At 42.9% G+C, this 16,334-nt stretch overlaps 2 protein-coding genes across 4 annotated transcripts in view; one reads left to right on the plus strand and one right to left on the minus strand.

Annotated features, from left to right (window-relative positions):
• Window positions 1–1,337: 1,337 nt before the first annotated feature.
• On the minus strand, window positions 1,338–12,083 carry THOC7 (THO complex subunit 7). Its single transcript, XM_066195811.1, has 8 exons — window positions 11,879–12,083; window positions 11,400–11,517; window positions 10,452–10,579; window positions 9,981–10,067; window positions 9,267–9,324; window positions 6,240–6,306; window positions 6,046–6,115; window positions 1,338–4,828 (listed from the first exon to the last, which is right to left on the minus strand). The coding sequence occupies exons 1-8, from the start codon at window positions 11,895–11,897 to the stop codon at window positions 4,761–4,763; spliced, it is 615 nt and encodes a 204-aa protein (XP_066051908.1). The 5' UTR covers window positions 11,898–12,083; the 3' UTR covers window positions 1,338–4,760.
• Window positions 11,976–16,334, plus strand: part of ATXN7 (ataxin 7) — an 86,809-nt gene continuing 82,450 nt past the window's right edge. For all 3 annotated transcript variants that reach the window (XM_066195809.1, XM_066195807.1, XM_066195810.1), the window contains exon 1: window positions 11,976–12,110. The gene's annotated coding sequence lies outside the window, so the exon portion shown is untranslated. The remainder of the gene's footprint in view (window positions 12,111–16,334) is intronic.

Below are 16,334 nucleotides of genomic sequence, written 5' to 3' on the forward strand. Positions count from 1 at the left end.
AAGACTTGGGCTCCATGACCATTGTGGGTCCCTCAAGCTGAGGATATTCTATGATTCTGTAGGATTTAACCCCTCCAGACAGCGGTAGGACTGGCTGTGTGTGGGAAATGGTAACAAAACAAAATGAAAGGTCTGTAGAGGGCTCCCAAGGCTGGGAATTGCTGGGAACGGGGCCAGTGGGATGCAGGGATCCCGGGAAGGGCCGGTGGGATGCATGGATGGATGCAGGGATCCTAGGAACGGCTCGGTGGAATGCAGGGATGGATGCAGGGATCCCGGGAACGGCTCGGTGGGATGCAGGGATGGATGCAGGGATCCCGGGAAGGGCCGGTGGGATGCAGGGATCCCGGGAACGGCTCGGTGGCATGCAGGGATGGATGCAGGGATCCCGGGAACGGCTCGGTGGGATGCAGGGATGGATGCAGGGATCCCGGGAAGGGCCGGTGGGATGCAGGGATGGATGCAGGGATCCCGGGATAGGCCAGTAGGATGCAGGGATCCCGGGAACGGCTCGGTGGGATGCAGGGATGGATGCAGGGATCCCGGGAGGGGCCGGTGGGATGCAGGGATGGATGCAGGGATGGGTGCACGGATCCCGGGAGCGCACGGCCCGCCCAGCCCGGCCTCTGCTGCCCCCTGCCGGCGTCTCCCGGAGCGGCGCGGGGGCCGGGCACGGTCCCGGCATCGCTGCCGGCGCCTCCCTCGAGCCGCCGGGGTTTGTGTCCCCCGAACCTGCGGCCCCTCACAAAAGCTACACAGACACAAATGTAACAAGTATGGAAAAACGAGTCTGTTCCCGAGTTCCTTCCTCTTGGGTTCCTCGATTAAGACCAGCTCCTGCCACTCAACCAGCACCGGCTGCCCAACTCAACCCGTGCTGCCTCTGGCCAGGACAGACAGAGGTGCTTTTTTTTTCCATGAAACAAGCCCTCCATCGTTTCACCTGGCACAGAGGTGTAAGGCCCCTCATCCCTCCCTTCAGGACTCTGCTAGCTCACATCATACTGCATCCCCAGCTTTAGGATTACTCTTGAATATTTGTGAAACTCCTTGGTACAAGGAAGCTGAGTTTCCTTGGCTGGGATGTCCCGGTGTCCCATTCCCCGAGTGCCTTTGGCACATCACTGAGCAGCCTCACACAGCCATGCCATGCCAGCTCCTGCTGGATACCTTCCTGCTGCCAGCAGGCAGGTGAATCACACGAGGCCAGGGTGGATGAAAGCCAAAGCCAAACCTGGCTTCTCTTCCTGGCTGCTGTGGCAGTGCCCAGCACACAACAGTTCTACCCTTGCAGAGTGCCCAGCAACCCACAGCCCCGGGCTAACAAGTGGAGGGAATTCTGCAACAGTGCTAAGAACCTTTATTAAAACAGACTTGGGAAATGAAGGCTGAGGTAACCCAAGAACACGTCTGACAATCGGGGTGGAGCACTTCTCTTGCTAACTTGCTTTCCCCAGGGTCTGTTGCATATAGATCTACAAAATGGTTCATACACTGGATGTGTCCCTAATGCACCTAGTTGAGAAGGAAAAAAACACACAGGTTCTCAGAGCAGAACAAACAGTACTTGCCTGCATTTCTGAATTTTTTTTCTTAGTTTTTTAAACTCATATGAAAAGAAAACGCACCTGAGCCTTGAGTAAAGGAGGGAAAGCATGGTACAAGCCAGCCATGACATCTGAAAAACTTACAAGCATCTCAAATAACTCATAATTTCTAGCTCATAAATCTTTGGGATTTTTTTTTTTTCATTTTTCTTTGCTGGCAGCAGCTTTCTTCAAATTAACATGGTTTCAGAGATTTCCCATCATTTGACAGTGTGCCACGGTGACATTCTTTCTCCTCCTTCCTCCATCCCTTCATGAAGCTTGCTAAATCTGTCTTAACAAATCCTGCCCAAGTTACCAATTCTGTCCAATGTTCTACTCTCCCTCTGCTGCTTTCATTTGGACAGGACAGAAAAACAAGTCCTGGCATTGAAAATGTCAGTTTATCACTTCAGCAACTCTCTTTCTGCTTGTATTTTTGCGTCCACATGACAAGGGCACTGAGATGCACCATTTAGGCATATAATAATCTTTCAGTTTAGACGGGGTCAAGGCAAATCAAAAATTCAGAAAACAGCTTTTTAAGATAGTGTGGTTGTTGAGATTCTAAATTTATGTACCTAGGTTTTCATACACGTATATTTAGAGTCAATACAGGTAAGCAGCATGACAGAGGAGAGTTTCCTAGAGGGATGTAGCAGCAACCATCATGTGTGCCTTGCAAACATGACACATGGAAAACTTCTGGAACAGAAGATTAGAGGAGATGCAGATATTAATTTCCAGCATATGCAGGGCAGATTCAAAGCTGGAACCTTTCCACCTTCAAAGCTGGACATCTCGGTAATAAAGCAGGTTAAATATTGCCAGGTATATGAATTCCATTTGGTTTTGTTTCTTTTTTGGTAAAAATCTAATGTTCAAGAGGTTAGAGATACAGACACTGAAAAAAATAGGAGCAAATATTTTGGGTGTCCTACTGAGGCTGTGTTTGCAATGAATTGATGTTACTTTTTCCTTTGATTGGCTTGGTGACATCACTTTCTTGCTGCCACATTGCACTAGGGCAACTTGATTTTCTAAGGCAGTAGTTTCTTTTCAAGATTGCATCACTGCAATTTGAACTAGAATATATTTCTTTGCCATGCATTTGTATTGCTTCTCTTGTGTACAGCTTTATTTCTCTGTAAATACTCCTTACCAGAGGGATGGACTTAGGTGTTGGCATGTTTCTGGCCACAGCAGTGCAAGTTCTGAGGTAAGATACTTGAATGATCCAAGTAATTTCCAAAGAATTGTGTAAAACAATAACTGGAAAAAAATTGAGATTTTCACTGTTACAGAGACTGGTTTTAACTGGCATCATCCTCCTCTGCACCAAAATACAGTCCAGATAGCTCATGGAGACCATTTCAACCACCAAAAAAAAAAAAAAAAAGCTCTAAAACTGTCCTTGAGTCCTTGTCACTTATGATCTTCATAATTCATACATTCATGATGTTGACTCCTCCCTGATTTGGCAATAATTTTGTGTTGCTGCTTTACAAAACATTTTACCATTCCCTGTTGTTAGGAGGGGAAAACCCCATACACTTAATACTTCTTGATGGCGTACTTCTCCTATTAAATGCCTGTTGTTTGCTTAGCCACCCCTCAACCTGCCAAATTCGTAGTGCATGAGAAGCACTGCATGTCTGTACAGGCTCCATCAGGCAAACCTGAGCTTCCCCTGTGTTCTGAGCTGACCAGCTGTGAACTAGAAGACTTTTGACAGTTTATTAGCACAGCGCTGCACTGTGCTACTGAAGTTGTGTGACTTTTTATTCAGCTGGCTTACCTTTAGCAAACTTGGAATGTGAGCAAAACAAGCTCAGATCTGTCTGTTCAGCCTGATCCACATGGAATCACAGCCACTGAGAGTGGGAATTACAAAGCATCTAGCTTATATAGGGCTGAAGTCTCAATTAGGGAAATTCCCCTCAGCTGTCACCTAGTGAGACAGCAGTTCTGTTCTGTGTTACATTATTTCACTTAAACCACAGATGTTCATGGCACAGACTGTGTGAGATCCAAAATGTTTTCCTTTACCCAAACCACTGGAAGGCTTTATTTAGTGAGCGTTTTTATAACATGACCTACTACTGCCCCTTGTTCCTTCCCCCCTGCATTACAAAAGCATAGAGCATATTCCATTCTCTTCTCTTTTAGGGAAGGTTGAAACTTTTCCTACTTCCCAACAGATTGCTCAGACATCAGGATGATCCAGGTGGACGGACAGATTCCACTTTGCCTACAAATAAGTAAAGTATCTCTGATTCTCTAACATCATGATTATTGCTCTACTGCTTCAGTTTTTCATCATGAGAAAAGACGGGTTCCACCATCTGTTTCAGAAATTATGATGTATTTTGATAATAGTCAATTGACAGAAAAAATCCAGAAGCAGATTATAAATGGTATTGGGATTAGATTCCTGGTTCTTCAAGAACAAAGCTTTTAAATTGAAGTTTTAAACGTGCTATTTCAAAATGTGACTATTGATGTGGTACAACAAACACAACAGAGTAAGGCTTGGATCACTGCAGTTCTTTGCTTCACTTTGAGGGAAAAATTAAAGCTAGTATAGTATCCTTTTTGGTTTTTTATAACCCTTAACAAGAATCAATTCTACAGAAGTAATTTATTTTATATTAAACTATCAAATTCTAGTCTAGTCACAGTGAGTTCTAAAATGGCAGCTACTTTGAAAAACTAAAAGCCTACTTAGTTCAGATTTTGGTCCCATCTAGAACAGGGTATGGAAGCTGGGACTCATGAAAAGATGCACTGCCCTCAGTCTGATGTCATGTGAGAAAAGGAGCCCTTATTATAAGGCTCAATCCCCACTAAAAATAGGAAAATCTGTGAAAACACCTTTAATTGGCAAAGTTTAACAAACACCTTAGTTCACAAGTACAGTGTAAAAGCTCCATCCTTTGTGAAACAAAGTATATTTGTCACAAATGACAAAGTTTGTGGATTAACACTGACTGATTGCCTGCAAACATCTGCAACTTTTTTCCCCTGAAGCATATGTAAATCAGATTTTTCGTATAAAAGTTCACAGAAGTAGTAGAAAACTATTTCCAGCTTCATCTCTCTTACTGTTGATTTCAACAGAAGGTGAAGATACTTGGACTTTCTTAAGTAGTATTGTCAGTCTTCATATGCCATCTACTGCTTGGCCTCTGCTTCCATCTGAGTTTCTTGGGATTCCTCAGCTTCTGAAAGTTTTTCATCATCTAAAATTCAATATTACTGTTAGTCAAACATGCTTGGTCATATACACAGATTATACTGAAGACCTTTGTCCCACTTAGTATTTTATTTTGATTGCCTCAAATGTGTAGTTGAGTATCTCATTCTATAAAACGCTATGTTCAAACAAACAAAAAAATCCTTCGAAGTTTTTAAGAATGTTATTTCTAACAGCTGTTACTGGAAATACGGGGTAAATTTTATAGTATCAATTGAAGCAAATGGTACAAGAATGCTTCTAACCCCTTCCTTCTCTTTGCCTACTAATGGTTTATTCATTTTATACTGAAGATGTGCTTTGCACTAAACTGCTACCTCCTTCACAAAATCCTGAAAGGTAATCTCTATGTTCATATGAAAATGCATTTTCAAGACTAATACTTAAGCAAGTGTTAGTAACACATAATAACAATAACCTTCTGCTAAAGTGCACCTAGGATTAACAGTGCATTCCACTTAAGGAGATCTAGACGGCCTTAGAGAAGGAAAGTCTGCTCTTACAGCCATCTCTGCATTTAATCAGGTCATGCTCAGAGGCTGTACCCATTGTTCTGTCTTTGAAACACATGGCAAATATACAGCAAATAACATTTAAAACAATATTACCCGTATTAGAGCACAGAAAGTCAGCGTTGATTTGAAAATATTAAGTATTTGTATGACAAAAGATGAGTACAACTAATTCCTGAATTTAGCTCTTGTGTCTGACAGTTTTAGTCTCTGCTCTATCACAGATTCACAGTAGGTTGTCATTTACCTTCCTTGTATTTCAATTTTTTTTAGTAAAGGTTCAAATGATATCATGATAGCAGTGACATGTTCAAAATTACTGAAATAGGAATTATAAAATTAAATTCAGAAATAAGCACAAGAATAATTTTCTGTAAGAAATACTTTCTGTTAAAAAAAAACAAAACCAAAAAACAAAACCTCAAATTGCTATTCTCCCTCCTCACATTTGAAAGAATTCTGCTGCCTAGAAATTAACCTGAAGCTAGTCAGGAAATGGCACAGTGGGTAGCTTGTAGAAGAAAACCAGAGCAATCTCAGGCTCTGGACTACTACTGGGGGAAAAATTCTGCCAATGCAAGAGGTCACCAGCCTCAATTGCACAGAGCTATCCCCCCTGCTGGAAGTTGTGACTCTTTTGATCTGCTAAAACCTTACCCAGTTATACCCACTCCCAAAGAACAGCACTTACTCTCCAGGGTTTGCTGAAGTTCATGGATGGTGCTCAGGAGAACATGGAACTGCTTCCTTCTCAGCTCCAACTGGAATGATATAATACATGTTGTAGGAAACAGAGAGCACATACAGCCAAACAACACATAGCAGTCCCTACATTAATTGTATTCCTAATAGATTATTATATAACCATCTCTATGAAGGACCTACCTTATCTTCAACGTTTTCTTTAATGTGAGAAAGATTTTGCAGTTCTTTTCCCAAAGCTTCTAGCTGCCTGAAATGAGATTGTCAGAGTATTTTTTAAAAATTCTGTACAATTCTTGTAAAACAGATTTGTTCTAAGTAGAGGAGAAAGAACTGTAAAATAAACTGTTTACAATAAACCTGTAAACAAAACAAGTGAAGTTATTTAGAGGTAAGGTCACTTCATGTAATTGTTACACTATTACGTTCTAGACTTGTAATTTCAGGACTTTTACAAAAAATTAGGCCTCCAAGCTGGAACACAGTTGTACTCTGGGCATTTGTAACAATTCAGTCATGACACAACATGTTATTTACTGGACCCTACAATACAAGTTAAAGAAGCAGATTCATGGAGTCTTAGAATATCCTGAGCCAGAACAGACTCACGAGGAACATGAACTCCAATTCCTGACCCTGCACAGGATACCCCAAAAGTCACATCCTGTGCCTGAGAGCTTTGTCCAAATGCTCCTTGAACTCTGTCAGGATTGGTGCTGTGACCACTTCCCTGGAGGAAGAACTTTCTGCTGTCACTTCAACTCACCATGGACCCCCACAATCCTTTTAGAGGCTAAGAATAGCAGGCACCATAATATACCTTTCAAATGAGGATGGAGCACCAACTCTTACAGCCAAACCTCCAATTTGATCCTTCTAGTCTTAATGCCTATCATGATTTATGCACCATGCAATGAGAGCAAACCGCTCCTTTAAAGGTGAAGTGGATTGAGGCTGATCATCCCTGATTAATTAGCAGGGAGAGTCATAGAGGGGTCAGCAAGGAAATCAGCCTTTATTTCCTGAAGCCATTGACAGCTGCTGCAACTAGCCTGGACAGGGAACCACAGAAAGCCTTCCAGTCCTAAGTACCTCACTGTGGATGGAAAAAGGTCTATTTTAGTGCTACCTGAGAGTGTCTTGAGCCAGCATGCTTGGTACCTCAATGGGAATACCTGAGAGAGTCGTGTGTGACATTACCCCTTTCTTTGAAGGAAGCAGGCTAACAGCTTACAGGCCCACACACTGATTTTGGAACCAGTTGATTTCTAGTTTCTGAAAAATTTCCATTTGGCTAAATCTTGCTGTTTACACTGGGCTGTCAGGTGTAAGCAGACTGAGGATAGACTTTTTTCCTAGTAACATCCAAGCTACATCTGGAATTTTACTCCTTTTACTTTAAATTCCAGAGAATCTTTGCTTAGCCTTCTTACTTTCATACTTCCATTTCTAAGACTCATTTCTTGGTCCTCTGAACAGCTCTTCTGATACTGCATCTAATTACACTGTGGGCACTGTTGTTTAGTACTTCAGCTCCTATCACTTCCTTAATTGGCTCCTGTGCACCACTTGTGACTAAGCTGTTAACAGCTTCTTTTGTGCTGTATGACTCGTTGTTCCAAGAAAGACTCTTCAAAGCATGAAGTATTTTTCTAAACTTTGTCCTTTTGTGCCACATAACCTGCAAAAGCTATAAATGTAACTCTTGCAATAAACCCTTTCTGTTTCTTCTCACAAGAAGTTTTTTCAAGTGTTTTTAGTGATTAAGAGTTCCATGAAAAGTGTGACATTGTTAGTGAGGCTTCCTCTATTCTGAATTAAAGGTGGCCTTTGGTTCATTGTATCATTTTCTGTATACTTTCCTACAGACTGCATTCTTACCAGCCATAATTTACCACTCTTTCTAGCTTTGCTTAAGAAACTTAGGCTTGGATGTGTTAAGCAAAATTAGAATAATCCTTCCAAACCCAAACAATCCAGCATCCTCTAAGATGAAAAAGTATCATCTATCATGGAATTATAGAATAGTTTGCATTGGAAGGGACCATAAAGATACCTAGTTCCAAACCCCTGCCATGGGGAGGGACATCCTTCACTAGACCAGATTGCTCAGAGCCCCATCCAAACTGGCTTTGAACACTTCCAGAGAGTCACAACTTCTCTCATTTAGTTGTTTCTATTCTTAATTGACTGCATTTTCAGTAGTTCTTTAATAAAGCTTCACTTGATAAATATCATATGCTGATTAATGAAGTAAGAAGCAGTCAAGCCTCATGAGCATTGCCTGTAATAATCAAAGTTGGGGTAATGAAACCAAGGCACAGAAAAACAACATACAAGAAAGAAATGTGTGAAACATTGTCAGTGGCTTATAGCTATTAAAAATGCTATTATTAGAGTAATAGAATAACCAAAACACTTCCATTTGCTATGAAAGGCTTTGGAATATGAAGAGACAGCCTCCCTTGGCAATTTCACTGAAAGTGGGAACAGGATAAGTGCACAGCAGCACTTAAATGGGTACAGTAATCCCACACTGCATCTTTAATCAGTTTAAGAACAACAAACTCATAGATGCAGTAAGTCCTGGAATGTTTCTATGGCTCAGTAAAGTTAATCCCCCCAACAACTGCCCCAAAAGCACAGATAGTGATGCCAATCCAGAATGTGACAAGCAGCAGTGTGAATTACATGCAAGACAAGTTGGACAACAGGTAGGTCTGACCTGCACGCCAGGGCAGGTTATGTGTGCTGCACAACGCAGCCATTCATAACTGGGCATGCAGGAACAGCAACCAGAGGGAAAACATAAAAAAGAACCCCAGGAGCTTTCTCCTGCCTTCTCTCCTCCCACCTTGCTTGTGTGTTGAGTGACTACTGAATCTGGCTAGTGCAAGGTAAAGGACCTTCCACCATCTCCCTTTTCTGAGCAACTCACAGGTAAACTGGCATCAGATGTGCGTTTACATCTCAGTTCATTTATTCACCTTAACAGTGGAAAAATTTCAACTACAGAACAACTAGCAACGCTTCTGAGCCATACAGATGGGAGATTAAGGAAAGCTTATAAGGGCACAGAAACACAAGTTCTTATTGTGTCAAAGGAATTATATAAATGTGAGGAAAAGTCAAACTGAAATCAAGGAAATGTCAAGTCTGATGACTTCTAGTTTGCTGCTCTATTATAATTTAATGTAGTTTTATACTTACTTCAGTGTTTCATGTCTGTCTGGGTGATGCTGTATGACTTTGGCCAATGCATCATATTCTGAAAGACATTTAAATAGTTAATCTAAATACTTCTGAAAATACAGATTAAAGAACCCAAACTCAGGTACCAGAGAATGGCAGATTCTTTTTCCTTGAAAAACTGTTTTAATGTTTCACAAAACACCTTCAGATAGCTCTGCATTGCTGCACACTTAGTCTTTAGTGTCTGATTCCTAAACATTTGGTTTAGATACAATCAAATGCGTACGTACAGAAAATGGTGTTAATGTTACACATGAACATTAAAGATTTTTAAAAAAAAGTATAAAATGATGCATGGATTTTTTTTAATTTTTAGGATATTTTAAAAAAACTATTACACACTAAGAACAGTATTATGGTTATACAGGCAACTAACACAGCCATTTCCTGATAGTAAGACCATACATATGCCAACTACCTCATTTACCTGGAAAAATCTGTGCTGCAGACTGGATAGAACATATCAAAAAGCAATCACTTCAGACCTATGTTTGTGAAGATGTAAGAGCTCCACATTCCCACTGGTTAAGGTTATTTTAATTTCCAGTTGAGTTCAAAATTATCCACAGCATTGATCAAACAGTTGTATTTAAAATCTTTTCAATACAATGTATTTTAAAAGATAACAAAACAATGAAGCCCACCACTGTAAATATATATATGGCACCTTACCCTGGCGATTTTTTCGAATCCTTTTAGCTTGCAGGATTTGTTTTTTGCATTCAGATATTTTCTCATGGGCTGCAGCTATGCTATTTTCTTAAAAAAAAAAAAAAAAAAAAAGAAGAAAAAAAGATGAAAAAAAAAAGAAAACTATTAGAGTTATATTGAATTCAAAGAATACATGTAAATAAGCTATTCTGCTAAACTATGAGTGGTTTGTGGCATGGTGGCTTGTTAGCTCCATCAGTTTAAAAACTATATATGCTTCAATAGGTTAAAAAAGCTCTTGTTTATGTATTCTATATAATTACAAGAGGCTTATAATACATATATCTAGTGCTACCCAGTTGGGAAAAAACAAAACCCCAAAAACCTCCAAACCATTCATCAGATGTATATATTATGCTCACCATAACTGGCCTAAGCTTCTTCGTTAGAGAAACAATCAAACAGAAACCAGTAACATTTTCTCATGTTTACCTATATCCTTATAGATTTTTTCATAATTTTCCATCTCTCTCAGGTTCATGTCATACACCAGAAGAGTTTTTCCCATTGAAAATTCACACTGTGATAAAGTACTCAGCATTCGTTGGTACTGGCTGTATCTGAAAACAGACAAGATGTTTACTCCCAAACAGCATAAAAATAATTCTTAACTTTATAGACCAAGAAAACAAAACTTCATGTAAATAACAATTATTCAATACAGAAAACACTTCAAATATTCAGCATATAATTTTTTTGGAAGTGCAGTTAGAAACACTGTACACATTAATTCCACCATCATGTCCTTATCAGTGTAAAGTGGGTATTAAATCAGTGAGCAGTTTGACCCAGGGCTTATAAATTTTCCAGCTAGGGTTGGCTCTGTGAGCACCGAAACAGTATTTTAATAGTGCAGTGCTTCTCTGTATACACACTCATAATATTGTGTCCTCTGGGAATTTATACTATTACTAACAGAGACCCCACAGAAGGCTGTCACTCGTACCTTACTAACTCAGACTTAAAAAAAAACAAAAACAAAAAACCAACAACGACAGCAGCAGAAATACCAGCAGCATTTCCCTTCCCTAACAGAACAAACGCAGAACTGCCAAGCAAAATATCCGAGTCGTGATCCTGTTATAAGAGCGGGACTCGCGGCTGGATCCCGCAGCAGGCACAGCAATCCTGAGGCCATTCGAGCGGCGCTGGCAGCTTTCACGATACAGCCCGCAGCCTTCAGTGATTCCTGACCCGTCTGCAGCCCTCCTCTCCCAGCACAGTCCTCGGCGTTTGTCCTGGAAACACCGCAGAGCCAAAGAAAAGCAGCTGGGCACATTTTAACACGGATCCCTCCCAAATGGACCGAGCCCTGCTTTCCACTGAAACGCAAACTAAGCAGTTCCAAGACTTAAAAAACCAGAACAAAACAACAGATACCCTTCCTCCTGAGATCCGGAATTACACCACTTAATGAAACTCTTCACCAGCAAATTGATCCGCCTGTCATCACCAGCTCCATCGCCGTCGATCAGCAGCCGCTTGCGGATAACTTCATCTGAGGGAAAACTCCGGTTAGAGCCTCACGCCATGGCAGCCGCCTCCCAGCGCCGCGCGCGGGGCTCTCCCGGCGCCTCACAGAGCGGTTCCCGGAGCCGGAGCCGGAGCGGGAGCGGGAGCGGGAGCCGGAGCGGGCGGGTCTGCTGAGCCGCGGCGCGCATGGAGGGCCGGGGGGCCGCGGCCGCGATGGAGGCCCGGCCGCGGGGTGAGCGGCGCCGGGGCGGGCGCGGGGGCCGCGGGCAGCCGCTCCCCGGAGGGCGGGCGGGGGGCGCGGCGCCGCGGGGAGCCCCGGCGGGGGTCGCGGCGCGGGGCGGGAGGAAGGAGGGGAGGATGGCGAGAGGGAGGGAGGGAGGTCTCACCGTCGGTCACGGCCCCCATGGCGGCGAGTGCCGGAGCCGGCGGGGCGGCGGCAGCAGCGAGTGAGGTCAGCTTCCCACAATGCAGCCGGCGAGAGCGGCGGCCATGGAGGGGGAGGCGGCGGCTGCTGGGGCCTGAGCCGGCGGGCGGCGGACGCGCGGCCCGGGGAGGGCGGGCGGGCGAGCCCCGCGCCCCGCGTGGAACCGGCCCCCTGGCGAGGGGCGGCCCCGCCAGGTGAGCGCCCGACGGGGGAGGGAAGCGGCGGTCCCGCAGCCAGGCTCCACCTCCCCGCCCCCGCCGCCCGCACCGGCCCCGCCGCCCCCCGCCCGGCCGCCCCGCCATGCCCCCGGCACATGGTCCCGCGCCATCGAGGCCACCGGGGGCGGGCGCGCCCGCAGCGGGCTCCCGCCGCGGCCCCGGCTCGGGGTGTCCTCCCCGGGGTGCCCTCCGTCACCCTCGCCCTCGGTGGTCCCGACCTCCCCGCACAGGGCTCCCGCGCTGTCGTCTCCCCTACGGTGGCGGCGGCGACGGCACAAGGGAGCAGGTGGACGGTCCCGCCGCGGTGGCGATGACCCGGGGAGCAGGTGGACGGTCCGGTCACGGTGCTCGGTGACACGGACGTGGCGCTGTGAGGGTGGTGGGATCCCCTGTGGTGGCTGTCCAGCCCCTGTGGCTGGAGGGAGCGGGGGCGCTGGCTCCTCGGCGCCTCTTCCCCGGTGAGGGTGCGGAGGATGGTGCAGGTGTCAGGGTGCTGGGCTGGCCTGCCCTGGGCGCCCCTGGGCTCATCCCCGCGCCGTGCTGGGGGGACAAGCAGCAGGGACTGGGGCGTGCAAAAAAAAAAAAAAAAAAAAAAAAAAAAATCGTAATTCTTGTGATGCTTCCTGGTGAGTTTGACTATGATCAGCAGATAGGAACAATAGTTGTTTCTTCCAGTCCCGGCAAACTAAGCTGGTGCTGGAAAAAGTGGTTAGAGGTGTCTGAAGAAGAGATATTAAGGTGTTACCTTGGACAGTGCTGGTAATGTTACAGTAGTGTATATCACTGTACCTGAGGCGTTGCCAGAGTCTGACACCTTTCTATTCCCTCTTCGTTTTGATTTGGTCTGTTAAGTGGCTGATGGTCTTGTTCTGCTTAGCACTATTCATTGACAGTTTTGGGGTAGTGGGGAGAATCGGGGTGAGAACGTGCTGTGATCTGTTAGTTCCCGTGATTAAGAGGCGCTTTTTTGTTCTGGATAGAGGCATTTAAGAGCTCTTTACGGGTTTGTAGATTGTTTCAAGTCAGTACTTTGTCTTCAATAGGCAACTGGTATGGGCCTTTGGAGGGTGCTATTAGGAAAGCATTACTGGGAGTTGTCCTTAAAATTCCCCAGAACTTTTAAGAATAAAGCGTTTCCAACATAGGAAACTTGAATAAGTGGCTTCTGTTCTTGAAGTTTTTGTGTACTCTTATGTGATTGGTGAGTGATATAATTCTATATGAAAACCTAACCATCTATCCAGTTACCCAGGTTTGGGCCCAAGAATGGGCCATGCATTCATGAACTATGTAAGAGCTATTAAAAGTGCTCACTTTTATGAACTCTGATTATGTTGGTTTCACTGAAAACTTTGTTTTCCTTGAGGCTTTGATCACTATGGTACAGCCTAGTATTTTGCCAAAGGGTGAGAAGAAGACCTAGCTGCACTTCTCTATGCAAATTTTGTACAGTTACTGCCTTTCTCTCTTTATCCACTTATTTCCTTTAGAAAGTCTTAAGCATCTTGAAATATCCAGTTTAATCAGGACTTCATCTTTTTCTTACACCTCTCTGAGCTCTTTCCATTTTCTGAGCCCTTTTGGTTTTTCTCACAGGGAGAAGCTGGTCAGAGCTGAAGACTGTTGTAGGTGAAAATTCACGATTATTTATTTAATCATCTCAGAATTTCTGTGTGATTTTCTGTCATTTAATCCAATGCAATCTTTTCTCACTTTTTGTTCATCATTCCACTCTTGGTCAGATAGTCTTATTAAGCTCTCCACAATGACTAATAGATAGTCCTTGAGTAATTAATTTAGAATACAGCAGTACATATGACTAGTTAATAATATTTAATGACTTTTGTGCCATTCTTCATGTGTGTTACTAATTACGAGCTTCTATGAATTTTTTTGTTCTGAGTCTTAGGCTCATAAGAACAATTTTGAGAACAAAGCCATTATTTTTCTTTTTAAGACAGGGCTTTCAGGCATCATCAGTGTTCATTAACTTTTCTCCTTTAGAATGGAAGTAGAACTTGGTAAATACATCATCAAGAATCTCACTAAGGCTAGGTATTGATGCAAATGCCTGTTCTCTCTCCTGCTCTATTTTGATGTATTAAATATCCATGAGATGTTTTTGCCTGGGAGGGCAGTTCCTGCTTGCTGGGTTTCTGTATGTGTTTGAGAATTCACTGTGTCTTAAGACTTTTTGTTTTGCTTTGTTCCATTTCCAAGTAGAATTCCTCATCTTGTAAGTGTGAAACAACCCTTTTTTCTCGTGTGTGGACGGTGTTGCACTGGGCTGTATACAGCCTTGTCTTTGCCATTAATTCAGTGTGATTATGATGTAGACCTCTGGTACAGGATTGACTTACTCGTATTTATTTGTCCTTCACCACTCTGGCTATTCTGTGCAGATTCTATCAGCTGCAGTCTTTTATATAATCCTTCAACTGACCAGCAGAAACACTGAGTAGCACTGGACCTTCCCTGAAGCATCAGTAGTGGAGACTCACACAATAGGAAAAAAAGTCTTGCACAGGGGATGGCACCTGACTCTGTGCCAGCTCTTTTGGAATAAGTACCTGTGTGTGCTTTCAACCAAGCTAAAATGTCATGCAGTTTTCCCTCTTTCCTTGAATTCTTTTATGTGTGCCATATGGTGAGACCCTGGAGCAGCTTATACATAATAATTTGCTGCACATCTGTCCTTGTCAAAAGTGTTAAATAATCCTCTGTAATGTTTCCAGGTGACTCTGGATGCAAGAAGTATAACCTAGGTAAGTTTAGCACTGCAAGGTGTTACACGTGTGTGGAACTGGCTTTGATTTTTTATAGGTATACTTTTTTTTTGTTGTTCCTGAAAATATGGCTTTTAAGTGAGCTGATTTTTTTTTTAATTGAGGAAATCTGTTAATGCTGAAGTTTTCTTTCCTGAAAAACAATCTATGAGAGTAAAAGTTTCAAGTGACTTTATACCTCCTCCCTTTTTCTTTAACTGTGTGTATATATGGTTTTTTCCCAACCACACAAAAAGTTAAAGGGGAAGAAGCTTTTTATAGTATTCCAGGCTATAATGAGCTATGATTTTTAAGAGCTAAGAAAACAGCTTTAACTATTGACAAGGTGGATTTGAAATATTTTTCTTAGCCTCCCTAATAATTTCTGAGGTTGTTTTAGATTCCAGGTTTTCTTCATGTTGACTAACTTCTAAATCAGACTTTTGTGTAGCACTAAATCTTACAGAGATCTAAGTATAGTAGGTCAGAAACTGCAGGGTATTTTTATCCAGTCCAACCTATATTCTTGTCAGAAAGCCATACCAAATTTATTTAGCGAGACCTATTTTCTGTAAGCCTATGTTTAGCATTACTTTTCACCACCATCCTTTATTTTTCTGTTGACTATCTACCAGGATTTTGTGCAAGACTGACACCAAGCTAGCCTATCAGGCTGCTTTTCTCATTTTAAATTATGTTAGTGTTTTATTTTCTTTGCAGTCTTCTGTAGCCTCAGCATTTACTGAAAATTAGCATCAGTGTTCCAAGAGCTTGTCATTTCGTTCTGTAAAAATTCTAAGACACTGGCTGTGTAACTCTGCAGATATTAAAATAGTCACTCTTGGCAGATAAGCCTGAAATTTTTCAACCCAGTGATTGAGGTATAAAAAGTAGTGAGTGGTTCTTAGCCTTGTAAAAAGCTTTCCTGACATGGACCCTTGTGTTTCTGCAGAGCCGGCTCATTTTCATAGGATTAAAGCAGAAAGAGAGAAGGGAGGGTGAAAACACTTGTTGTGACTGTAGTGATAATACCAATAATTTAAAAATGCAACATTTTATTATCTGAGTGGTAATCAATTTTGCTGTCTACTGCCTGTGTTACCAAGATTGATTAAATGTACCGTTAATCCCATACTTTAAAAACCAGGCTCCTGTCAGATAGTAGTGCAACCACAAGTTGTGGTCCACAGTACTGGTTTTATTTGTTATTTTTTATTTTGTAACTGAAAGAAGCCTGTAAAATTCCAGAAGTTTTGACAGAAGCACTTTGCAAAATATTAGTCCTGAAATATTTTGTTCATTAGAAAGACATTTTATCACCACTACTTTTCTCCTGAAGGGAGAAAAGCTTATCTTAGCCATAAAAAAATACTGCTGCATGGTCCTTTGAAATTTTTTTTCCTTAGTGCGGGCTCTGTGTCTTAGTTAATCTCAA

This window comes from Chamaea fasciata, unplaced genomic scaffold (genome assembly GCF_029207755.1).
Source record: "Chamaea fasciata isolate MVZ Bird 193981 ecotype frontalis unplaced genomic scaffold, bChaFas1.0.hap1 SCAF_13, whole genome shotgun sequence".
In the NCBI taxonomy this organism is placed as follows: Eukaryota; Metazoa; Chordata; class Aves; order Passeriformes; family Sylviidae; genus Chamaea; species Chamaea fasciata.